Here is a 25,475-nt window from a genome sequence, read left to right on the forward strand (position 1 = left end):
AGAGATATCGACTCTGTTCTCAAACGAGAACAAGACACCAGGAGAAACCAGCCAAAAGACGTAGACTGACCGGGCAGATGAAAATGTGTACTTCCTCTTACCACCTCACTCAACCCCCTCGAATTGTATGTAATTATTTTATACCGTTAGGTTAATCATGTTTCAATGATGGCTTGCAATTGGAATTATCTTTTTTTTGATCTGGCTATTGATTGTGAAAACTGATAAACATCTTTTACTATTTTTTACATATTTACTATAAATATGTAATAACTGATAAACATATCTTACTATCTTTTACATATTTACTAAAAGAGAATAAAAAAAAGACACCAGGAGAATTCGTTTATTGGAAGCACAGGGTGAGGGAGGAGCCGGGAAAGCAGAGCTGCTGGCTCAGGGGATGGGTCAGGGGATACCTAAGTTACGGGAGGGAGTCCAACACCAAGAACGCTTGAGAAACAGCACATCAACGAGACAGAGGGAAGACCCACTCCCCTGGGTTAAGCTGCTCTGGGGGCCAGGGGTGCGTGCATCCTCCCCTCCCCATCCCCAATCACTCCCCGTGACTGCTCGGCCCCCATCAACGCAGGGAGCGCGGGACAGTGGGAGAGGCCGAGCGGTAGCAGCGGTACCCCTCTAGCGAGGCTGGGAGGAGCAGCAGGCCGCTCAGGGGGTCCTTCCGGCAACGCCCCATGGCCTCCTTGTAGCTCAGTCGCTCCTTGGAAATGGGATCTGTCAAGTCCTTCTCGTAACTGGCTTCATCTTGCAGGAGCTGGGCCAGCTCCTCACTGATCATGCCGGAGAGCACAGCCTGCGCCACGGGGATACGGCCGGTCCTCTTGGGGTCGATGAGCCCCCCGGTCAGGTGCTGCACCCGCAGGTGTGGGAGCACGCTTTCCTGGGGCATCCAGCCCTTCTGGACAGCCTTGCCCACCGACAGCCTCTTCTTGGTCACGGGGTCCTCAATGCCCGTGAAGGCCTTCTGCGCGTTGAGCAGCCTCTGGGTTGAGCCGCTCTCGATCAGCCCCCGCTCCACCGCCTTGTGCACGGAGTAGCGCTCCCGGCTCAGGAGGTCCACGATGCCCCCCGTGGCCGCCTGAGCCTCCAGCAGCTTCTGCCCGGTGATGGGGTCCAGCATGTTCTTGGCCACGGCCGTCTTGATGGTGCACTTGTTGTCCGTGGTCGTGTCGTAGACGCCGGCGATGGGGAAGCTGTCCTCGCTGAGCCCGAGAGAGAAGCTGGGGGAGAAGAGACCGGTGCTCTGGGAGGCCGGGGAGGCGAGCGGGGACTTGGAGATGATGGCGCCGATGGAGAGGGAGGGGCAGGGCTTGGTCTCCCCGGCCACGAGCAGAGCAAATTCGCTGATGGGGAGCTGGCCATCCTTGTAGAGATGGTACTCCTCTTTGGAGATGCGCCGGCTGCGCAGGGCGGCCTCGATGGAGTACTGTTTCCCGCTCTTGCGGTCCAGGAGCACAGACTCCTCCCCGTGGGGGCCCGAGGTGGTGACCTCCTCCCAGTCACACTCGAGATCCTGCAGCTGGAGGTACTGGCTTCGGTCGATGACGCCCCTCTTGTAGGCCTCGTATGGGGACATGTCCTTCCCCGTCTCGGGCTCCAGGATGGAGATCTTGGTGGAGATGTTGGTCTCTCGTGTCTGGGTCTCCTGGTTGAGCTCCTCCCGGCTCACCTGGGTGTGGAGGTCCCGCAGGGTCCGCTCCTTCTCGTAGATCTGGTCCTTCTCGCGGAGGATGGCTGACTCGAGCTGCGAGAGTTCCTGGCTCCGCTGGGCTGCCCTCTGCCGCTCGCTCTCCGTCTTCTGGCTGAGCAGCTTGGACTCCTGCAGGCGCAGCACCCGCTGCTGCTTCTGCCTCTCCAGCTCCCGCAGCTCCTGCTGCAACTGCCTGCACTCCTGGCTCGCCCGGTTCTGGGTTTTCTGGAGCTCGGCCTCCTCCCGAGCCCAGGTCCTCCCCAGCGCCTCGGCCCGCTCCACCCGCTCCCGTAGGCGCCTCACCTCCTCCTCCCGGCTCTCCCGGGCTGCACGCTCCCGGTTGAGCGCCTCCCACACCCGGGCACGCTCTCCCTCCAGCACCGGGTCCTTCTCCACCCTGATCACTTCCTTGTAGATGGTCTTCTCCTGCAGCTTGGTCTTCTGGAGCACGTCGATCTGCACCTGAAGGTTCTTGCACTCCCGATGCACCTCGGTCGCCTGGATCTTCTCCTGGGCCAGGTCTTGCCGGAGGGCCACCGTGGACTTCTCCAGGTCCGGGTCCTTCTCCAGCTGGACTACCTCCTCCATGATGATCTTCTCCTGCACTGCTGGAGGCCGCTTCTCCAGCTCCTGGAGCTTCAGGGTCAGCTGCCGCAGCTCCCTCTCCACAGCCAGCTTCTTACTACGGTCCTCCTGGAAGCTGAGTCGGCCCTCGTCCTCCTGCACAGCGGCCCGCAGCTGCTGCACCTCCCGTTCCAGCTGCCGCCGCCTGCCGGCCTCCTCATCCAGGCTCTGGCTCAGCCGGCTGTGCTCCTCATGGAGCTTCGGGTCCTTCTGGGTGACCACCACCTCCTGCACCACCACCCTCTCCTCGGGCTGCCGCCTCTCCAGCAGCAGGTACTTGTTCTGCAGCTCGTGGACTGCGTCCTCGGCTGCCCGCCGCTTCTGGGTGGCCTCCCGCACCTCCTGGCGCAGCCGCTGGGCTTCCTGCTCCAGGACGGGGTCCTTCTCACGGCGCACCACCTCCTTGTTCACCGTCTTGGTCTCCACCTTGGAGCGTTCACGCCGCCACTCGTCACGCTCCCCCTGCAGCCGGATGAGCTGCTCCTGGGCCCGTCCACTGCCGTTGACCAGCTCATTGAGCTGGGCCTTCAGGCGGTCGATCTCCCGCAGCAGCTCGGGGTTCTTCTCGTGCCGCACCAGCTCCTGCGTCACCTCCTTGTACTCCACGGTGGGCTTCTGGGCCCGCAGCACCACCAGCTCAGACAGCAGCCGTTCCACCTCCTGCTCCACGCCGCTCCTCTTGCGGCCAGTCTCCTGCAGCTCAGCCCGGAGCCGTGCGATCTCCTGCTGTGTCTCCGGGTCCACCCGGAAGGTCTCCTGCACACGCTCCTGCAGATCCACCCGGGGCTTCTGCTTCTCCACCGCGCTGTGCTTGCTTTGCAGCTTCTTCAGCTCCCTGGCCAGCACCTCGTTCTCACTCCTCTGCGCCTCCAGGAGGCTCCTCAGCCTGGACGCCTCCTGGAGGAGCCTGGGGTCCTGTTCCACCTTCTTCACCTCCTTCACGATCACCTTGGGCTCCACGGCGCGGATTGCTGCCTCCAGCTCCACGACTCGAGCCTGCAGCTTGGCCACGGCATCCTCTGCCCCTTTCCGCTGGGCCACAGCCTCCTGAATCTTCAGCCTCAGGGCCTGGGCTGCCTGGAGCATCTCCAGGTCCTTCTCCACCTTGACCACTTCTTTTACCACGACTGTCTCTTTCACATTCACCTCCTTCTGCTCAAGGGCCAGCAACTCTGCCTTCAGTGCCTCCAGCTGGGCCAAGACGGCGGTGTTCTCCTCTTGCAGGAGCTGGAGCTCAATGTTGAGCTGGGCTGCCTGGCTGTCCAGGCCGGGGTCCCTCTCGATCTGGGTGACCTCCTTGGTCAGCAGGTGAGGTTCCGTGGCCTTCCTCTGGCTCTCCAGCTGCATGACCTTCTGGGCCAGTGCCTCCAGGTCTGCCTGCAGGCCGGCCCTCTTCTTGCCCTCGTCCTCCACCTGGGACTTCACCCTGGACAGGTTGCTCTCCAGCTGGGGATCCCGGTAGAACTCCACCACTTCCTTCTCCTCCAGTTTCTCCACGGGCCGCTGGGTCTTCAGCTGCAGCAACTGGCTCCTCTGCTCCTCCAGCTCGCGTTGTACCTGGGCCACCCGCTTCCTCTCCTCCTCTAGCTGGGACCTCAGGGCCTCTGACTTCCTGCCCACCTGGGCTGGGCTCTCGGACCCCTGCTGGGCGTTAGGTGTCACCTGGATGTCCTCACTGAGCTCTTTCTGCAGAGGAAGAGGGGAGAGTCCTGGGGTAAAGGGAGGAAAGGGATAAGCCCCTGCCCAAAGACCCTGATGCTGGGAAAGATTGAGGGCAGGAGGAGAAGGGGCGATAGAAGATGAGATGGCATCAGCAATTCAATGGACATGAATTTGAGCCAACTCCAGGAGATGGTGAAGGACAGAGAAATCTGGCATGCTGCAGTCCGTAGAGTTGCCAAGAGTCCGATATTAAGCGACTGAACAACTGAACAACAACACCCCACTCTCCTGAGATCAGGACCCTTCCCTGCTTTCTGAGACTTCCCAGTAGGTCCTGGGAGGCGGAACTGAAGATCTGAGGTGTTTGAAGGTAGGATTTTTAAGAGGCTTCATCAATGCCCAGTGTGCTAGGATGTAAGGCAGTGTTCAGGCTGCATTTGCATGAGAATGTGAAAGTAAGAAGGTCCTCCCTTCCCAACCTTTCCCTGCTCCCCTTCCACCCAGGCTCCCAGAAATGGGCCTGTGCTCCTCTGGGGCATCCTGGGATACACCTCTGGGTGGGAGGAGGCTGGCCAGTTCCTTGGCCACTCACTGAGAGTCGTGGAGAGATCCCAGCTCCTGGTCTCCCAGGGATGGAGACCTAGGTGGCCTCTTGCCCATGAGGGCTGGGTCCTGAGGCTGAAGACTGCGGGATTTTCTCCTGTCCCCACCGGGGTGCTGCCCAGGGGCTAAGCTGTGACTACACTGAGTGACATCTCCTGGTACTAACTCTGAGATGGAAACCAGCCTGTAAGGGCTGCTGGGGGAGGCAGAGAGCCACACCTCCCTCAGGCCGCCGAGCCTGTCCCGGGGCTGAGTGTGAGCAGGTAGGGAAGTCTGCCCAGTCAACCACCCGCCCAGGCTGCCTAGGGTGGGCATCACCCCCATACCTTCTCCAGAATCTTTCTGGCAAATTCCAGCTGGTGCAGTTGCTGCTGGTGGGCAGCTGCCACCTCAGTGTAGGCCTTTGTCAGGTTCTTCTCCTGGAGAGGCCAAGGGAGCGGGTGGGCCAGCGTCAGCTCCTCCCTCAGAAGCTGCAGAGCTGGCAGCCCGGGAATGAGGAACAAAGAGCCCGGCTCACCTGGGCTTGGATGCTGTCCTGCAGGGGCGCAACTCGGGGTCTCTTGGGGGCCGATCCCCCCTGGGTGGGCTCCAGGGAACCGCGGTAGGTGTCTGCCTGCAGCTCATAGTCCTGAGCAGGTGGGGAAGGACACAGACTGGCTGTCAGTGGGGGGAGCTAGGGAAGGGGGAGTAGGGGACTGGCGGAAGGAGGGAGGGGGAGGGGGAGATAAAGAGGGAGGAGCTGAAGGGACTGCTTACCTGGAGGGCCGCCTGCAGGTGCTGGGAGAGGCGGGACGCCATGGCTCTGTCCTGCTCGCGGCCCTGGATCTCCTGCAGCAGTCTCTGCCGGGGCAGGAGGGAGGGTCAGGGGACCCCCCCGCTCACCTAGGCTTGCCTCCAGGCCCACGGGCAGCCAGCAGCACCCAGGGGCAGCGAGCGCTCTGTGGGAAGCTGCCTTCCACCACCCCACCCCCACCCCCGGCCGTGACCCACCGCGGCCTCTGCTCGAAACATCTCACCCCCAACACACACATCCTGGTCACACTACTTAGGCCTTAGGCCTCAGGCTCAGTGTCAGTTCCTTCCAGACCACTTGCTCTGACCCCATGGGTGTCCTTACAAAGGGCTCCCAGAGCACTGGCTTCTCCACCAAAGCACTCATCAGCATCACGGCCTGAGATGCACTGGCCTCCCCCCAAAACTGCAGGCTGCCTGAGGGCAGGCTGTACCCAGCCCCTTTTCATTACAAGCATGTATGATGCTGGGAAAGACTGAAGGCAGGAGGAGAAGGGGGACAACAGAGGATGATTTGGTTGGACAGCATCACTGACTCAATGGACATGAGTCTGAACAAACCCCAGGAGATAGAGAAGGACAGGGAAGCCCGGCGTGCTGCAGTCCACGGGGTCACAAAGAGCCAGACATGACTTAGTGACTGAGCAGCAGCAGCAACAATAGTAAGGAGGTATGAGGAAGAGGATGCTTAGGAGTTGGTACCTCCAGGAACACAAAGCCCACTGCCCACCTTGGGCCAGACAGAGAAGGGCTGGCTGTTTTCCTAGACAAAGTGAAAGTGAAAGTCAAGTCTCTCAGTCGTGCCCAACTCTTTGCGACCCCATGGACTGTCACACACCAGGCTCCTCCATCCATGGAATTTTCCAGGCAAGAATACTGGAGTGGGTTGCCATTTCCTTCTCCAGGAGATCTTCCCGACCCAGGGATTGAACCCAGGTCTCCCGCATTGTAGGCAGACCCGTTACTGTCTGAGCCACCGTGGACAAAGTGTAGCATTTTGGGTGGCGGGGGTGGTGGTGAGCGAAGCAAAGCCTCTGGGGTCTGAGCTTTGAGGTCATTAAAACACTGGCCACTAGAGGGCGGGCCACACACGCACAGGCTGCTCTCCCTGTTAGGAAGGCGGCCAGGGAACTGGGCCTGGCTTGAGGGCTCAGCTCTGGGTAAGAGGCAGGGAGAGAGGCCGGCCCACACTCCCTGCAGCCCCAGCTCCTCACCTTCTGCGCCTGCAGCTTGTAGGCGATCTGGCTGGGCCCATCGCTGGGCCGCACCTTGTTGTGGGGCAGACGCTCCAGCCAGGCGTTCAGGTTGTCCGTGCAGTTCTTGAACTGCTGGTAGGTGAGGCCGGCATCCTGCATCATCTTCTCCCTGCAGGAGGAGGAGCAGAGGTGAGAGTGGCCCTCGGGGGTCAGGCGAGGGGTGTGCGGAGGAGGCTGGTGAGTTCCTCCGTCCCTGGGACAGGTCAGGAGGCCTGACTGACTCGCCATGCTGATCCTCTCAACTCTGGCTGGGTGGCTGGAGCTGGGCATTCAGAGATGGACCGACACTTTCTACGAGGCACCACCTGGGAGGCTGATGCTATTATCGTACCATTTTAGAGGAGAGAAGCTGAGCCTCAGAGAGGTGCGCTCACCCATCCAAGGCCCCACAGCTCATCAGCCACGGCCACCACGCACTGTGGGCCTGTGCTGTGAGCCCCAGCGGCCCGGCCACTCACCGCAGGTCCAACTGGTCCCCCACGGCATGGTAGCGGTCGGTGAGGGCCCGCACCTGGCGCTGCTGGTGAGGCAGGTCTTTGCAGAACTCGCGGAAATTGTTCTGCAATGCGCTGCACATGTGCTCCACAGCCTTCAGCTGGCGGTGTAGCCCGAGCACACAGGCCTGCTGCTCCAGCAGCTCCCTCCGCCGGCGCTGGGGCAGGAGGGGACACAACGTACCCTTGTGGTTTGGTCGGATGCCAGGACCACCCTCCACTTGACCCCAGCTCCTGGGTCAGCCTGCACCCCCACTCCTGCCAGGAGGCCGCCCGGCCCCTCACCTTCAGCTCGCTGACCCTCTCCTGCAGTGCGCCCGGGCCCGCGGGGATGGGGGCCTCCTGTGCCAGGGCAGACTCGAAGCCTCGGATGACCTTGTCTGCATCCTGGATCTGCCGCTCCAGACCCAGGGCGGCCTTGGCCCTGTCGCAAGGGGAGGCCCAGGGTCGGACACCTCCTTGGCCGCACCCCCGAGGCCTTGCCCAGCAGCCCCCGCCTCCAGGGCACTCACTTCTCCCCGTAGAGGCCGCAGAGAACCTGCACGTCCCTGTACTTGTTCTTGACGCTGTTGAGGACCACGGGCAGATGCAAGGCAGCGGGCCCCGAGGGCTGCCCCGACAGAAACGCCTCACACTTCTGCTGGGCCGCCTCCTTCTCTGCTCCCAGGCTCTGCAGCCGCTGGGCCGTGCCCTGGGGTGCGTCGGGGGTCTCAGGATCTCTGGTTCTGGGCAGGTGGCTTCCACCCAGCCCTCCCGCTATGTCAACCTAACTCTGCTTGCGAGGCCTCCAGAATGTGGCGTGGACATGCTCGGGCTCAGTTTCTAGGTAGATGACCGTAGGCAGGTCAACCTCTCTGACCCTCAGTCTCCTCATCTACAAATGCTTAATGGGAGGATGAAATGAGACCCTGTGAGTCAGGAGCTGCCGCCCACCTTGGTCTTCACATCACTGTCCTGTTCTCAAAACCTTCAGTTCCCTGCCCCTTCCCCCCAGTCAAGCAGCAAAGCCCTAGCTCCACCCACTTGGGATTATGATTTTGTCAATTATTTTATCAGTTATTCACTCGCTGATTCCATGATCCATTAGAGCTGGCTCCACACCACATATTGCCCACCTTCCAGGCTAACTGGGCCCCCAACACCTCTGATGTGGAAGAGGACCTTCAAAACCCAAGGACCGGGGACTTCCCTGGCAGTCCAGTGGTTAAGACACTGTGCTTCCACTGCAGAAGGCATGGGTTCGCTCCCTGGTCGGGGAACTAAGATCCTGCCCAGGTTAGTGGTAACCTGGGCCCAGCATGGGCAGAGGTATTGTCCAGGCTGTCACCCCACAGTGCCTCCTTCTGCCACTCCTCCTTCCTTGCCTGGCCCCCCAGGACCCCAGCTGAAACACCTCTCCCACCTCTGGAGCCCTGCCTCCCCTGGTCGGGCCCCTGACCGAGCTGAAACGCCCCAGAACGTGGCGGAGTGAAGAAGACCGAGGTGCACAATCATGAACAACATGCTTCACATTTTAAAAGCCAAATCCAAACAATATATCTGAGTAGAAATCGGTTTGGAAGGATACAACCCGAACTTCTCCCCCTGACCCCCCACCCCCGGGTGTGGGGAAGGGGTGGCTTTCACCGTTAGCGCTTCTGAGTCCTTCTGTGACCACGTTTACACCCCTGCACTCTCTCCAGGGAGGCTCCCCGTCAGCCACCCCAGAGAAACCACCCCTAAGATGCTGCAAGCCCATTTTCAGGGATGAGGAAACCAAGGCCCAGAGAGGTTAAGCGAATTGCCCAGAGTCACAGAGCAGGTCAGGCGAAGAGCCAGGATGGGAAGGAGCCTGAGGGAGCCCTGGACTGTCTGCTCACTTCTTCCACCTCGGGGGCCTGCGGCTGCCCCCACAGCTGCCTCCCCAGGGCTGAACCGTTTTTTATCCCAGCTGCCCTGGCTCACCCACCTGGTGGTTCTGGATGCGGCCCTCGAGGTCCTCGAGTGGTGCGGTGCGGCTCAGCGGGGCCCGTGCCCAGGCCAGCAGCTGCTTCTCTATCTGCCCCAGGTCCTCCTCCAGCCGGGTCATCTGTGTCAGGAGCTTCTGGGCCTGTGGGTCGGGTGGGCCCGAGCTGCTTGGAGCTGGGGGAAGAGAGTGCCTCTGAGGGTCCAGGGCCTGCCTCGTGTCTGCCTGCCTGCTGGGCCCCTCCGTGAGCCCCCGCAGAGGGTCCCGTGTGGGGGAGGGTGGTGGGCAGGGCCTCACTGAGGGAGGGACATCAGGCTTGCCAACCCAGGGAATGGAACCCCCAGATCAGAGCCTTTAATTCAGGGTCACCCCCTGCCCATGGCAGCCCCTGGGTGACCAGAGTAGGCATCTACTCCTATTTCAACAACGCCTCCCTCTTTCCCTGGCCAGCCCTCAGTACCCTGCTGGCTGGGTCGTAAGGGCTCCTTGGCATTGGCCTTCAGGCGGCTCTGGACTGTGGTCAGTTTCTGCTTCAGTGCCTGCAGCTCCAAGGCAAGCCTGGAACAAGGGGGCAGTCAGAGAAGGACAGTCCTCCATGCTGTCCCCCAGCTCCTGCAGTCACACATTTAGGCAAAGGGCAGGCGACGGCCTCAAACCGCAGGGCCTGGTCTGGGTGGGTCCACAGCCTGCCTCCTGCCCCTCTGGGTCCCCAGGAGGACCCACCCGGAGGCCCTGGCCACGGCTTCAGGGTCCGGAGCTGGGATGCAGAAGCAGGCAGCTGGGGCCCGCTTGGGCTCGCCTGCCTGGCCCTGGACCACCCAGGTGTGCGGGTCAGTGTTGTCCACCAGTGTATACTGCTCACCCCGCAGCAGCTGCACCTGTTGGGGCACGGAGGGGGCGGGGAGGTGGGGGAGGGGCCGTGCAGGCCTAGGGGCCAGGCTGGAGAAGGGATCGAGGCCCAGCAGAGGCCAGTAGGGTAGGGGCTAGGGACGGGGCCAGGGAGGGACAGGAAGTGCCGGGGTCAGGACAGGGACGGGCCAGGGGCTGGACAGGGCTTGGAGCGGGTGGTGCTGGAGCAGGGGTGGGGCGGGGCATTGGCCGGAGTGGGTAGGAGGGGGCAGGGGAGGGACTGGGGGTGGCAGGGGAAGGGCGGGTGGGCCCGGAGGACTCGAGTGGAGACTGTACTTCTCCTGAGTCCCAGTCACAGATGCTGTCCACACGCAGGGGCTGCGGGGGCAGGTTCCTTCTCTGGGGCAGAGGGGCCACCCCCTGGCTCCGCAGCTGCAGGTCCTTGACAGTCTTTTCGGCCATGGTCAGCTGCTTCTCCTCTGCCTGCAGTGACCCAGGCAATGGAGGCTCAGGCCAACCCACCTGTGCCCCCCAGGAGGGCCAGGAAGGGGTCCTGGCTGTCATGAAGACAGGGTCTCTTAGTCAGCAACGTAAAGCGAGCCCCTCCCCGGGCACCCAGGATCCTAGAGTCTGCTGGTTGGGGTGGGGCAGGTGGCTGCCCAGCAACCAACCCCAGGCCTGCAGAGTGGGAGCTGGAGGGGTGTCAGAGCTCTTCTGGGCAGTCCCTGCCGCATTGTGTGTGCGTGCGTGCGAAGTCACTTCATCATGTCTGACTCTGTGTGACCCCATGGACTGTAGCCTGCCATGCTCCTCTGTCCATGGGATTCTCCAGGCAAGAATACTGGAGTAGGTTGCCATGCCCTCCTCCAAGGGATCATCCCCACCCAGGGGTCGAACCCACATCTCTTATGTCTCCTGCATTGGCAAGCAGGAGGGCTTCCCTGGTGGCTCAGCTGGTAAAGAATCTGCCTGCAATACGGGAGACCTGGGTTGCATCCCTGGGTTGGGAAGATCCCCTGGAGAAGGGAAAGGCTACCCACTCCACTGTTCTGGCCTGGAGAATCCCATGGACTGTATAGTCCTTGGGGTCACGAAGAGTCAGACACGACTGAGTGACTTTCACTTTCTTTACCACTAGCACCACCTGGGAAGGCCTGTCACGTTACAGGCGAGGAAACAGATCCAGAGGTGGGAAGGGCTTGCAGCTGACAGACCAGGCTCCTCCGGCTGCAGTGAAGCCCCTCCTCCCGCCCTCAGGGCAGGGGATCCAGGCAGGACTAAGCACCCTGGAGGCGTGAGGCCCAGACACCCAGGCAGGCCCGGTGTCCAGGAGCGGCTACGGGGAGGGGCCAGGGGGCCATCTCACCTCCAGCTGCCGCAGCATCTCCGTTAGGGCACCAGGCGGGCCCTCCAGGGCAGGGCTGTACTGGCTGTCCAGGCTGGAGTTGAGCTTTGCCAGGGTCTGGCTGACAGAATCTGCCTCTTCCTGGAACTGAAGTCGGTGGGTGGTCAGGGGCGGAGCTGGGGCACTTACTGCCCACCACCCTGCAAACCAGCTAAACCCAAACTGGCTGAACCCAAAGTGCCACTCGCCGTCGGCCTTTCTACCCAGGCAGTGGGACCTTCCAACTGAAGTGCTCGGCAAATCAGGCGTTTTGGGGTCACTGAACTTAATTTCTTTTAGTGTCGTAAAACACGTTGTTTTTCGTCCTTCCTGCACAGATGAAGGGCGGTGCCCCTCCTGGAGGACTCACTCCAGCACAGGGAGTCCTGGCTGGGATCCAGGGGTGGGTGCCCAGGGCGTCTCTGAGCAGAAGCTACGAGTGTGCTTTAAAGAGACAGCCCACAGTTGGGTGACACCACGGGATTCTCGTCAGTGGATGTGCTAACGTATAGTGGATATATAGGAAAATGTCCTTAATAAAACAGAAAAAAGGGAAAACTTTTGGCTTCTTTTTTCCTCAAAGTCTATAAACCATTTTAGTTGGAAACTACCAAAAAACCCCCAAAAAAAGTCCCTATTGGGCATTCCCTGGTGGTCCAGTGCTTAGGTCTCAGCACTTTCGCCATGGACCTGGGTTCAATCCCTCTTGGGGGAACTATGATCTCACAAGCTGTGTGGTACAGCCAAAAAAAAAGTCCCCATTGTGGATATATATTTTTAATTTTTTTTTGTTTTCAAAAAAACAAAAATTCTCTGTTATTTTTATAGACAGGACTGTTGTCTATTATAGTCTGTTATATCAATGTTTCTCAACCCTTGTTTCATTATTGAACCTTCTAAGGAGCTTTTTAAAAAAAAATTTTTTTTTTTTGTTTCATACATGATAAATTTTTTTTTTTAATTAATTTACTTATCTCGCTGTGCTGGGTCTTAGTTGTGCATGTGGGATCTTTAGTTGCAGCGTTAGAACTCTTACTTGCATGAGACCTAGTTCTCTGATCAGGAAGTGAACCCCGGGCCCCCTGCATTGGGAGTGCAGAGTCTTAACTGCTGGGGCACCAGAGACGTACCTCTGAGTAACTTTTCCCTTTTTTTGTCCTTACTTTCCCCATCATTGACATGAAATTTTAACATCACAGATATTCTGTATATCATTTACATATGCATATCGTGATTTATTTTTTATGAAAAAAAAGTTCTTTTTTTTTCACTTTCAAGAACAAACATTCACACCCCCAGGAGTGACGTCACCCTGTTGAGAATTCGTGAGTGACATTATTTTCCTCTGGGACCCAGTCACAACGATGCAGCTCTGTCGTTTTCATGAGGTGCCTTGGCCCCCGAGATGCGCATAGTGCCCCCGCCCGGCCCCGCTCGGCCCGCTCGGCCCCGCCCCGCCCGGCTCACCCTGCGGTAGTCCTCCACGTGCTGCAGCTGGCTCTCCTGGCAGATGCAAAGGTTCAGGAAGTTCTGCCACTCCACCTTCAGGGCCTCCTGGTGGGCCTGGGGGCAGCAGTGTGGAGCCCTCAGGCCGCGCCCGACCTGGTCCGTCCACCCGCCCACCCGCTCGGCTGGCCCTGCCCACTGCCCCCGCTGGCCCGGCCCGGTCTCCCCAGCCTCCCCGGAGAGCTCCCTGACCGAGAGCTCCCGAGGCAGCGGGGAGTGTCCGGCCCTCGCACCTGGATGGGCCCCACGGCCGGATGCCCGAGCTCCACCATGCGCTCCCCGTCGTCCTCCAGCTGGTTCACGCACTGCTCCTGGCTCAGCAGCTCGTGCTGCTTGAAGTGCTGGGAGAGGATCGAGGCCGAGGCGCTGGCGGTGAGGACCAGGCCGGCCTTGTCCCCCCCACCCCGCCCCCACCCGCCCCCGCTGACCTCATACTCCCTCCGCAGGCCTGCGGGGTCGGCCAGGTGGTCGCTCCAGTCTTGCTGCAGGATGCGCTGCTGCTGCTGGGCCAGGGCGTTCAGCTGGCGCGTGCAGCCCTGCAGGTGCGTGTACAGGCTGCCCAGGCTCTGCCCTCGCCACGAGGCCGCCTTCTGCGCTCGGATGCGGGGAGAGAGGCACCATCAGGCTGCGCCCAGGAAGGCTGGCCTCGTCAAGGGCGCAGGCAGCCCACCCAGCCCACCCTGGGGCTCACCAGGAGGTCCCGGTATTGGCTCCGGATGGTGGCTGCGTCCTGTCTCAACCAAGGGGGAGAAAACGCAGGCCCAGTGAGAGATGAGGTACAGGGGAAAATGCACCCCACATCCCTGGGCCTCCCCTGCCCCTCCTCCATCCCCAGTCCCCGAGGACCAGCCAGACCTCGCTCAGGCTCTGATGGGAGAAATGGAACCAGGGCTTGGGCCAAACAGGGGCGTGTGTCCAACGGCTCACCCACCGGCCCTACGAGGGTCCGCAGCTGTTGCCCGTAGGCCTCGATCTCCTTCTGCAGGATATTGTGTTCGGCGACCTGCTGCTCCAGCTCCGCCATACCTGGCCCGTACTGGCCCTCGCAGACCTGCTTCTGCAGAAGAGCTGGCCGCTCAGCTCTGCCACAGGGCCTGGGGTGGGGAGCCCCACACCCACCCAGCATCCCCCTCCACCCAGCATCCCCATCAGCAGGGGATGGAGCTGGTCATTTGGGCAGAGGGTGGACAGGCCAGGCGCTGCCTGGGTGAATGGCTGCAGCTCACCCTGGTGCACGTGCTAAGTTGCTTCAGTCGTGTCGGACTCTGTGCAACCCCAGGGACTATAGCCCGCCAGGCTCCTCTGTCCATGGAATTCTCCAGGCAAGAATACTGGAGTGGGTTGCCATGTCCTTCTCCAGGGGATCTTCCCGACCCAGGGATTGAACCTGCATCTCTTATGTCTCCTGCATTGGCAGGCGGGTTCTTTACCTCTAGCATCACATGGGACACCCTGGGGAACATGCTAGTCTCCAGTGGCCCTGGCTGAGGCCTCAGGGTCACGTGACTGTGGATCCTGAATCCCACTGGTCCCCAGTCTCAAGGCTCAGCTCTGAAAATCTCCCCGCTCTGCCCTGCCTCCTGCCTGGACACCTCCAGCCTGGCTCCTGAATCTGCACACACCCTGCCCTGTCCATGCCCTCCCCTGTCCCTTAAGAGTTGGACACGACTGAGCGACTGAACTGATCTGTCCCTTCATTGGCATCACGGCACCCCTTCTGTCGTGACAGCAAAGCACAATTCCTCACCCGATGTTCCGGGGGCCCTTGACCTGGTTCTCCCTCCCTGCCCAGAAAAGACCTTTTTCCATCACACGGCAGGCTTCCTCCAGGCAGGAGCCTCTGTTCTTTTTTTCTGAAATATCCTTTCCTCACCACTTCACCTCATCCCAACCGAGCTCTCCCACCTGCAGGAAGCCCTCCATGATTGCACGGTCTCTTCTACCCCCTCCCTTTTCAGAGACCCAGCCCCCACCCAGGTCCAAGGATGCATCAGCCCCTGCCGAAACGCAGCCCTGTGTCGCCCTCTGACGGCTGCTGGGTGACCCCTGACCTGCTTCTGCTCCAGCACCCTTGCCCAGTCGACCCTGGGCCCCATGTCGGGCGGCAGCACCATCTTCTCGTACAGGGCGCGGTACTCGGCGCACTCCTGGGTCACCCGCTCGTGCAGCTGCTTGATGCTGCCAAGGAAGTGGCCAGCAGGTCAGAGCCGGGTCTGGGGCTCCCCTGGGACCCCCAGCGCCTCCATCCTGGACCCCCAGCTCCTGCCGCTGCCACCCCCTGCCCCACACTCACTCCTTCTCGATCTCCTCGGCCTGTGGGTGCTTGAGCCGCTGGGCCTTGTCCACATCCAGGAAGAGGTCTTTCAGCAGCACCTCGGCCTCCTTCAGGCTGCGGCCCACCTCCTGCCGGTGCTGCAGGGCCTGGCGCTGCTCGCTGTGCTGCCGGTCCTGAGGCAGGGAAGGCATCCTTGCTGCTCGAGCCCCCTGCCATCCCAGGGACCCTGGCCAACCTTGGTGCCCACACCGGGAGAGGGCGAAGTGTGAGCACCAGTGAGGCGGACTCAGGGACACAGGGGAGGTCCTCTGACCCCCCTGCAGGAACCAATCAGGGAGGCCTTCCTGCAGGTGGGAGGGCTTTGGGGGATGGGGTGAAGTGGTGAGGACAGCACATTTCAGAAAAAAGGAACAGACGTTCCTGCCTAGAGAAAGCCTGGGAAGAAATGGAAAATGGGGTTTTCTAAGCAGGTAGGCAGAACCAGGTCAAGGGCCCCCTGAACATCAGGTGAAGAGCTCTGCTTTGACGTCACTATAGAAGGGGTGCCATGACGATGAAGGGACAGGGGAGGGCATGGCGGTGGGAACCCACCAGAGAAGGTGTGCCAAGCCCTCACTTCCACTGTGTTTGGGGAGTGACCAGGGAAGGACAGGACCGTCTGTATATCTTTACCAAGGTGAGTGGGCACCTCTGGGACCACCAGGCATGGCAACAAGTCTCTCACGCCCCCGCGCCCTGCCATCTTCCCCAGCTTCACCTGCTGCAGCTTCTTCTGGGTCTCCAGAATGTCCCTCTCCACCTGGTCGGCATTGGCCTGCATGCGGGAGATCAGCAGGGCCAGCTCCTGAGTGGCAGCTCTGATGAGGGGTGGAGACAGAGGGCAGCCTGGTTGGCAAAGTTCCCTGTTTCCCTTGGGCAGAGGTCTGCCCACCTAGGTGGGATCCCCTGCCTGCACCCGCCCTGTCCTGCCCTACAGCCGAGCTCAGTGGCCTAGGAGGGTGGAGTCAAGACCTGGGGAGCCCTGGCCTCTCAGTAGAAATCTCTGTGAGCTACGCAGTCCTGGGCAGGGGAGCTCTGCCTTCATTGAGGGTTCAGAAAATGAGGGTCCTGGGTGTGGGTGGCACCGTGGAGCTGCCATCTCCCCATCAAGGAAGTGCCTCCCGACCCCACCCTGCTCCCTGCTGCTGCTTCAGGCTGGAGAGGAGGCAGCCCGCAGGGGAGCACATGATTCACTGGCTCGGCCCCTAATACCTGAGGCTGACAGCTGGATCCTGAGAGGGGTGGGTGAGCTGGCTGGGGGCAGGGGAACAGCACTAAGTCCCCCAGCTCAGCTTCCTCCCATGCCAGCCCTGTCTCCCTCCACCGCACCAGGCTTTGCAGGGCCTGCCTGGGATTAGCAAGCTTGCAGAGGAGACACACAGCACCCGGTGGGGGAGGTGGGCCATGAGATTGCCAGGGAACCCCAACACTTTCCAGATTCGGGGGTTCAGAGCCCAAGCTTGGACCTGACTCGCTCCAGGTGGCACAGCCAGGAGGAGCAGAGGATGAGCCTGAACCAGGGTCCTTTCCCAGGGCCGTCTCCCAGCCTCTACAGGGTGCCAGCTGTGGGCTCCAGCTCACTCTCTGGGACCTAGAGGGGCGAGCAGACCTAATAAGAACGTGGTCTAAGTCTCAGGAGCACAGCACCCTGTGAGGTCACCGTCCCTGCAGAGGGGTGGCAACACGGGCTGGGCCTTGAACCAGGGGTCCAAGGAGAAGCCCCCTCCAAGCAGAAGGGCCGTGCCACAAAGAGACAGTCTGAAAGAACTCTGACCCGCAGCCTGGCTTTTATCTTCCTCTATCCCTGCAGCTGTGTGGTCTTGGGCAAGTTACTTAACCTCTCTGGGCCTAAGGCTCCTCACCTAGAGGCCAACGCTCTAGTATATCGACCTCCTCACCGTCTTACTGTGTGAAGAAAACTAGCATCCTGTCAGCGCCCGGTAAGTGCTTGTTTTTACTCCTCTAAAGGGATCTGAAGGCTGGGACCTGTCCATTCTGTTTACGATGGCATCCCCAGGGCCTAGAGCAGTCCCAGCACACAGTAGGTGCTCCATAAATAGGCACACAGTAGGTGCTCCATAAATATGTGCTAAACAAATGGATTGCACGGGAGGGGACTGATGTGCCCTCCTGGGGCCGCCGCCCGAGGACAGGGCTGAGGGGAAGGAGATGACCGGGAGCCGCCCTGGGGCCGGGAGCTACAGGTCCGGAATCCTGGGAGGGCTGCTCCCGCTGGGAGGAGCCCACTCCGTCCTGGGCAGGGCCCAGAGCCCCAGGGGGGACAGGTCACTCCAGTGAGAGTCTTAACCACCATCTTTCCTGTCCGCCCAGAAGCCCAGCCTCTGTGTCCTTGCCCTGATCCCTATCGGGTGCTGGGCCTTTCATCTCAGCCCCCACCTCCGCACCCGGGACCCCGGGCGAACTGCCGCCTCCACCTAGCAGAGGGGGCTGACGGCCAGTGAGCGGAAGAAGGCTGCCCGAGCCTGTCTGCAGAGCATGGGGCTCTGGGTGGGGGCGGCGGGCTGGGGCCCCTGCTGAGAGCTGGGTGAACTGAGAAAGGCTCTGAGACATCTGTGGGCCCCCTCCTGCTTCCCCATAGCACCCCTCCACACACACACCCGGTGAAGCAATCATCTCAACTCCATAACAAAGCCCTCGAGGCCCAAGGTGCCAGCCGGTGGGGAAAGCAGCAGCCTGGACCTGGAGCAGCACAGCCCCGCCTCCCTGCCTCTGGGCAGTCCGCAGCCCACCTCTTGGCTTCTCTGGCCTCAGTCCTTCTGCCCACCCTGTGCCCAGGTCCCATGGGTCATCTCAGGGTAAGTGGAGCCTAGAGGGCAGAGCCGTGGATGGAGAGCCGTGCCCTCCAGCCTCCTCACCTCCCAGCAGAGGAGGAAAGCTCAGGCCCCTGTCTAGCATGTCTGTAGAGCCCTCAGGCTGCACCCCCCAGCACGTGGGGAGCTCTAGGCCATGCCTGGGCCCCTGCCAGGGCTGGAGCTGGGCCTGGGCTGGGAAGAGAGTCCACCCCCAGGCTCTTTAGCCTCAGGACACCAAATGCCAGCGCTGGGCTGGTCCCCGGCTCTGGCCGGCTGCCTCCAGGTGGCTGGAGCCCCTGGGTCTGGAGCCATCCTGGCTCCGGCCCCCACCCCCGGCCGCGCTCACCTGCTGTGCTTGTTGGGGGACCCCTTGGGGGAGCCTTTGGCCGGGGAGCCCTTGGGGGACCCCTTCCCCTGAGAGCTTTTGCTCAGCCCCTTGAACATGGTCCTGAAGGCAGGCGCAGGCTTGGGCTGGGCTCGGCCGGCGAGAGCGGGTGGGCGGCGGGCAGCGGGCAGCAGGCGTGCGTCCTCGCTGGCTGCTCAGCTGGGCTCTGGTGAGGTGGGGCGGCTGGGCACCAGGCGGGCAGTTTCTGGGCGGGTCCTCCCTGCAGGTGAGGCGGTGAGGGGGCCAGGGCTGCGTGCATGCACCCCCACTCCCCACACCACACTCTCCTCTGCTCCTGCACAACCAGTTTGGGAGGAAAGGGTACAGCCCAGAGGGCGGGGCGCCCGGGCCTGCCTGAGTCTCAGAGAAGGTTCAGACTTGTTACACCCAATGCCCAGAGCCAGAGGGAGCCAGCCATGATCACGCCCAGACGGGGAAATAGCCGGGCCCAGGGGAGACAGGGCTCCAGACAGACGGACGCGCGTTGCACACGCAGGCTCAGAGATCGAGGCCGGGCTTTAGAGCTCGGGGTTAATGAACACCTCCAGCCCACACCCTGCTATCAGGCACACCTCTTCACCCAGGACTCTCCACCGGGGGGCTGCTCCCTGCCAGCTCAGGGTGGGCGGAGGGACCCCGGGCTCTCTGCTCACCCCCAGGGCGTCCGGGTCTCTGCTCTGTGTCCTCCACTGACAGGGTGGGGCAGCCAGGGGGCATTCTCCCTGGACAACGGCACAAGTACCTTTTAAACGTGGACACCACCCAGCCGGCTCCCTGGAGCCCCACCCCACCGTGCCGCAGAACGCTTTTCCTGGCCGTCTGGCTCTCCCATCTGTCTGTGGCTCCCGGGCCAGATGCAGTCAGATGTGCATTGCTGGGATCCTCAGAGAGTTGCAGACCAGCTCTAGAGGGGCCGGGACTCCCCCAAGGGCCCCAGCACCCAGCCTTTGGGTGCTGCTGAGTCCAGGGTCTGGCTGAACCTCCTAGGAACCCACTGCTTTTTAAAAAATAATTTTGTTTATTTTTGGCTGTGCTGGTTTTCATTGCCACCGGACTTTTCTCTAGTTGCGGCGAGCGGGGGCTATTCTGTTGTGGTGGGCTAGTTGCTCTGAGGCATGTGGGATCTTCCCGGACTAGGGATGGGGTCTATGTCTCCTGCGTTGGCAGGCGGATTCTTCACCACTGGGCCACCAGGGAAGCCCTGGGAACCCACTGTTACTTGGGTTTCCTACCTGCCTCTCCTCCTTCCCCAAAGTGGCCCCTGGTGGTTTTTCTGGAGTCGGATGGAGTGTCCAACAGCAGTGCCTATTTACTGGTCTTTTCTTCACACTGAGGTCCAGGGAGGTCATCTTGGTAGCTGCCTTCTCCCACAGTGGCCTCCAGGGTCTTCAAGAAAGGCATGGGTTCCTTGTCTCCAGGCGTTCGTTTCACCGGCCCAGCTCAAGTCACTCCTAAAAATCTGGAGACATTCCCTGGAATCATTGCAGTTTCGGTGGAAGAAGGGTTTGAGGGGGAGCAAGGTGAGGGGAGGGAGGCAGACAGGCTGGGTTAGGATCATTAGGGCATCCTGGCAGGCCCAGCTGAGGGCAGAAGACATTTAGAGAACAGACAAGGGGCCCAGCAGACTGGGGAGACCAGGGACAGAGGCCACGTGCCCCCTGGGAGCAGAAAAGGCCTGAGTCTCTTTGGGCTGCATCTCGAGAAGAATTGAATTGAATTGAATTTGGCCCTGGAGAAGGGACAGGAGTCACCCATCCTGGAGGTGGGGAGGAGGGGCTGACAGTGGGGGTGGGGGTGGGGAGCGGAGCAGGAGGCCTTGACCCAACAGGGAACTGTTGGGCTGGCCAAAACATTCGTTCGGGTTTTCCCATACTATCTTATGGAACAGAACAGGGACGTAGCAACAGGGAAGCAGAGTGGTTTCCAGGGTTCTTCTCCCAGCTGAGTGTGATGGTGAGATGGAGCCAGAGAAGGAAGGCTGGGCCCGGAGGCCACTCACCCTCTGCCCTAGCCCCTCTCTCCATGTTAGTCCCGGGTGACAATCGTCTTCTAACCATTCGTTGCATACCTGTCATTTTCTGTTTTCAGAAAGGGGCCCATTTGCTGAAATGACTTTCGGGCTCAGGACCCAGTCCAATGACTGGCTTCTTATAGCAGATCCGAGAGTCGGCTCACGTCCTCATCTCTGAGGTCGGGCAAGTGACAGCAGTATCCCAGGAGAGCCAAGACAGATGACAGCAGCCCTCAGCCCACTCCTGTTTCCCTGAGAACTCCAGGCCCTTTCTTGGGAGGGGGTGGTCACTGGATTCCCCAGGGGAGAATGGCTAGACTCCAGCGCCAGGAACGGAGGCATCCCATGGAGGCCCCGCTGGAGGCTGAATTCTGGAACGTTAGAGCTTTGCCTCCTCTCTGCAGAAGCACCCCACCCCCAGCCCCGGAAATAAATGAGTATCACAGAGGGCCCTCACACGCCCGAGATTGAGATGAACTGATTCACTGCAAGAAAAGCAAGAGCTGAATCCCTGGCGTGACCGTCTAACATCAGGTCAAATCAGAGCGCAGCTCCCAGATGGGGCTGGCATGCAGGAGGCAGGAGCAGCCAGGTCTCCAAGGTGGTTGTCACTGCGGGATGGTCCTCTTCAGAGGAGCCCTGGCCCCCAAGACTAGGGCATCGGAGAAAGGATGGAGGCAAAGAAAGATGCAGGTTCTTCAACATCTGAGAAAAAAATTTAGAAGGCTGGGAGGGGACCGACAGCCTCGGTGGCCACCTGTGCCGTCCCAGCCCCTGTCACTCTTGAGCCCTTGAAATGAGCCCACTCTGAACTGAGAGATGCTGTAAGTACAGAATTCATGCCAGACTTCAAAGACGTAGTATGAAAAGAGGATGTGAAATATCTCAATAGTGTTTTAGATTGTCAAAGTGTTAGTGTCCTACTCTTTGCAACCCCATGGACCCCACCAGGCTCCTCTGTCCATGGAATTCTCCAGGCAAGAGTACTGGAGTGGGTTGCCATGCCCTCCTCCAGCGAATCTTCCCAACCCAGGGATCAAACCTGTGTCTCCTGCATTGCAGGCAGATTCTTTACTGTCTGAGACACCAGGGAAGCGGAGTTTCATATTGATTACATGTCAAAGTCATCTTTTGGATATATTGTGTTAAATGAAACATTATTTAAAAAAACTGATTTTGCCTATTGCTTTTTATTTTTTGGTTTATAAACAGCTGAAATTCATTGCTTCCAGCTCTGCAGGTGGGACATCTGAGGTCTGAGCACCAGTGTGGTCAGTGAGAGCACTCTTCAGGGTCACGGATTCTCATGTTTTCCTCACATAGGGGAAGGGGTGTTACTATTTTCATTTAACGTGGCTACTAGAAAGTGTAAAATTAAAGATAAGACTTGCATCTGTGGCTGACATTATAATTCTATCAGACAGCTCTGACCCAGAAGCCGGACTGGGTGCCCTGTTTCAGCCTTCCTGGGTCTCACTTCTATAGCATCTTCTTTGGAACCAGGCAGGAGGCCCAGGACCTGGCTTCCCATCCCGCCCCTGAGGCCTTCCCCTCGCCTGGCATGTGCTTCTCCCTCTGCGGACTGAGATGTTTGAGATCAATGGATCCTCAACCTCCCTCCAGCACTGTGACTTTTGTTTTTCCCATAAGTTTATTTATTTGGCTGCGCCGGGTCTTAGTTGAGGCAAGCGGGATCTTCGGTCTCCACTGGGGCATGGGGGATCTTTAGTTGCAGCATGTAGGATCTAGTTCCCCGACCAGGGATCAAAGTCAGCATTGGGAGTGCGGAGTCTTAGCCAGTGGACCACCAGGGAAGGCCCTTCAGCACCGTGACTCTGAGCGGCAGCTTACTCACATGCCCCAGCCTGGTGCTTCCAGGAAAGCCATGTGGGCTACTCACAGCTCGTGGGGCCCAAGGCCCAAGCCGTGGGGTGATCAGAGCTGAAAGCGGTGCGGCTCCCAGCTGGGAACCCGCCACGTGTGCACGCAGCTAGGCAACAGGGTGGCAGCCTGGATACTGTGCTAGGGTGGCTGGCTTAGGCTGCCCACTCGCTCCTCCCGCTCCAGGGGTCCTGCAGGGAGGGGCAGTCTGCTCCCTGCTGCTCCTTGCGGAAGCAACTTGCCAACTTTGCCCTGGGAACCATAACCTGTCAGGCTTCCATATCTCCCAGATCAGGACAAGCTTGGCCATCTCAGGAAATGGCCCTCTGTTTGTGTTTGTACAGAGCTCTGCTAGCAGACCCTTGGAGCCGAGCTGGCTGGTAACAGTCCCTTGGCCAGCTGAGGAGCAGAGGCACCTTCACTGACTGGGCGGAGGGGACGAGGGCTGGGGGTGGGGACCAGTCCTGGGCCTCCTCCTGTCCGTAGGAGCTGGGGGAGGTAGAGGCTGAGGCCCCAGGAATCCACCGGGCGGTTTGGAGGAGGCTCTCTTGGCTGCAAGTCTGCCCAGCAAGTCTGATAAAAAGGAATGCCGAAGACTGGCCTGGAGAGAAGCAGGTGAGCATGGCTTGCCCAACTAGAGCAGGGAGGGCAGAAAAAGGAGCTGGTCATTCCATCTGGGCCTTTTATAGGGAGAATCGAGAGGCAGCAACTCCAACAAACCCAGTCCCGCCCATGTTGAGAGAACAGGGTTTCCCATACTAGATGGCGAGACAGAGAACACAGAAAGGACCTCAGGAGTGCTCAGGTCCTGAGTTGGCTGGGAGGGCAAGGCCAAGGATGCTTTGGCTGTCTGCCCCTCCTGGGAAGCGATTCCCTTTCCCCAGCCTCGGGTCACAGTAGCTCCAGTTCCCCCGTGGACCCGTGCTGGTACAGCCCACACTTCCCGGCCACAGCAGCAGCCTGCTGCACAAGCCATGCCCACCTTCTGGAAGTCTGCAGCCTGCCCACACTCACTGCGGGGCCTCCAGGTCTCCCCAAGCTGCCCAGGGGCTCCGGGCCTTTCTGTCACCCTGAAGACAATGAGAAGCCTTAACAGCTGGGTCTGGGGATATGCAGGCCTATTGTGGAGTTCAGGTTTAATGGAGGTGGCTTAGCCGTGTCCCTCACAAGTTCCTTGATGGCTTACAATCTGCCTGCAATACGGGAGACCTGGGTTTGATCCCCTGGTCGGGAAGATCCCCTGGAGAAGGGAATGGCAACCCACTCCAGTATTCTCTGGAATGGAGAATTATTCCATGGACAGAGGAGCCTGGTGGGCTAGAGTCCATGAGGTCATAAAGAGTTGGACACGACTGGGTGACACACACACACACTCACAAGGTCAACAGTGCATGCACACGGGCACACGCACGCACACACACACTCTCTCTCTCTCTCTCTCTTGATAGGCCAACAGCCCAGCCCAGCAGCTGGGGAGAGTTATACTGTCTGAACTAAAGCAGCCGGGGTTCAGATGTACCAAGCCGCATCTCAATAGTCTTAGGAAGAAAGATTTATAAAACAAACAAGAAAAAAGGAAGAACTATTAAGTCTTCAGAGCTGAGGGGTAAGCCTTCCTAATCAGTCCTTATTGCCAGGAAATTGGAAAGCACACAGCGCAGCTCATTAGACTCACCTGTTGTCCTAACGATGTCGCTACAAGACTCAGCCCCCTGGGGGGAAGAGGAAGAAGGTGGTGGGGCCTGCCCCGAGTGCAGAAGGCGGCTGTGAGTGTGCGGGCCCCACCAACTCCGTGCACAGGAGCCTGGACCCTGGGCTTAGATGGTATGGCTACAGTGAGAAAAGACTGTTCTAGATTGAGTCCCAGCTAGGCAGGGGCTCCTCCTGCGAAGCCCAGGTCAGGGCCAGGACAGGGCTCAGTTGTGAAGGGCGCCTACGGACAGCAGTGGAGGGAGAAGCATGGTGTTGGTTTTTAATATATAAATGCTGAATTGGCTGTGCTGGGTCTTGGTTGCGGGATGAGAGGTCTTCGGTCTTTGCTGCGGCATGCAGGGTCTTTAGTTGTGGCATGTGGGATCTAGTTCCCTAACCAGGGATTGAACCTGGGCCTCCTACACTGGGAGAGAGGAGTCTTAGCCACTGGACCACCAGGGACGTCGCCAAGCATGGTGTTCTAATGCCAGCTCCATCCATGGGGGAGCAAAGGGAAGGAAATTTATTTGTCAAGGGCCTGCCTACTAGGTACTAAGGCCTCTGCATGTCAGAGAACCAGATGCCCCCGGCTTCCAGGGGACGACCCCCACCCCTCTTCCATTCCAAGGTGAGTGAGAGCTCCCAACCATCACTAGCTTTCAGGGACCAGTTACCTGCCCGTTGTAACTGCACTTCCTCCTGCCAGAAGGTCCCTGGGAAAAGTCCAGCCTAACTGAAAGGCCGTGGTTCTTTTCCAAGGGGTCATTCAACTGCAGACTGAGCGTGAGGACACGTGGTTGAAGGGTACAGCTAATGGAGGTGAACGAAACCAGCTGCTGAAAACGGGGACCACAGAGAAGCAAGGCTCCCCTTCCCAACACAATGACAATGACGACAGTGGCCGTGGCAGAGGCAGGAAAGCAGTGACGCCGCCTCGAAGCCCTGCAGGGCTCAGCCCCAGGGCCCCAGGGTCTCGAACTGCTGCCAGGATCCTGCCCTGAAAACAAAAACAAAACCAAACCGTAACGCAGACCACAGTCCCTTAGCGGCTTCAGATGGTCAGATAAAAGTTTTCCACAAGTGTTCCATCAGTATTCATCAGCTGAGGTTATATTTTAGCTTGTACCAGCTAACAGTGCGGCTGGAGAACATTCGCAGAGCTTCTATGGTGCTTACAGGGAGGGCAGCCCTGGGCAGTGAGAGGCCATGCTGGCCACTTGTGATCTCGCGCCCACGCAGAGGGTTCCCAGCATCTCACAGAACCACAGGCCGGGCTCCTTCTTCCAGTTGGTGGTGTCAGGATGGAGACAGTTTCCAATTTATCTCTTTGCTTTGGAACATCAATCAATTTTATAGCTAAATCTGGTTTCCATCTCCTCTGTAGCAACAAGTGTCTTCCAAAACACTAAAAAAAGAACACACACATATTTTTGCTATCTTTGGACATTTTCCTAAGACCTCTGAAGGTTCCAAGCTTCTCAAAGCTGTAGATGGCCGCGTGCTGTTTAGAATCCTGTGATCAACTAGCTTTTGTGTGTAATTGATGCCAAGTG

General features: G+C 59.6%; 1 protein-coding gene across 1 annotated transcript; it reads right to left on the reverse strand.

Moving 5' to 3' along the window:
- Nucleotides 1-331: 331 nt before the first annotated feature.
- EVPL (envoplakin) lies at nucleotides 332-18,668 on the reverse strand. Its single transcript, XM_006045283.4, has 22 exons — nucleotides 18,300-18,668; nucleotides 15,859-15,958; nucleotides 15,120-15,274; nucleotides 14,878-15,004; nucleotides 13,758-13,883; nucleotides 13,518-13,556; nucleotides 13,255-13,416; nucleotides 13,060-13,167; nucleotides 12,788-12,883; nucleotides 11,303-11,428; nucleotides 10,273-10,419; nucleotides 9,811-9,965; nucleotides 9,548-9,645; nucleotides 9,091-9,263; nucleotides 7,655-7,833; nucleotides 7,428-7,566; nucleotides 7,107-7,300; nucleotides 6,607-6,757; nucleotides 5,357-5,440; nucleotides 5,118-5,228; nucleotides 4,927-5,019; nucleotides 332-4,021 (listed from the first exon to the last, which is right to left on the reverse strand). The coding sequence occupies exons 1-22, from the start codon at nucleotides 18,395-18,397 to the stop codon at nucleotides 584-586; spliced, it is 6,099 nt and encodes a 2,032-aa protein (XP_006045345.3). The 5' UTR covers nucleotides 18,398-18,668; the 3' UTR covers nucleotides 332-583.
- Between the last annotated feature and the right edge of the window lie 6,807 nt (nucleotides 18,669-25,475).

This window comes from Bubalus bubalis, chromosome 3 (assembly GCF_019923935.1).
Source record: "Bubalus bubalis isolate 160015118507 breed Murrah chromosome 3, NDDB_SH_1, whole genome shotgun sequence".
NCBI classification, from domain to species: Eukaryota; Metazoa; Chordata; class Mammalia; order Artiodactyla; family Bovidae; genus Bubalus; species Bubalus bubalis.

Coding starts and splice junctions, on each gene's coding strand:
- EVPL (XM_006045283.4), bottom strand. CDS start 18,397: ATGTTCAAGGGGCTGAGCAAAAGCTCTCAGGGGAAGGGGTCCCCCAAG. Junction 15,959..18,299: donor TCCCCCAACAAGCACAGCAG/GTGAGCGCGGCC, acceptor ACCCCTCATCAG/AGCTGCCACTCAGGAGCTGG. Junction 7,567..7,654: donor TGCGGCCTCTACGGGGAGAA/GTGAGTGCCCTG, acceptor CCCTTGCGACAG/GGCCAAGGCCGCCCTGGGTC.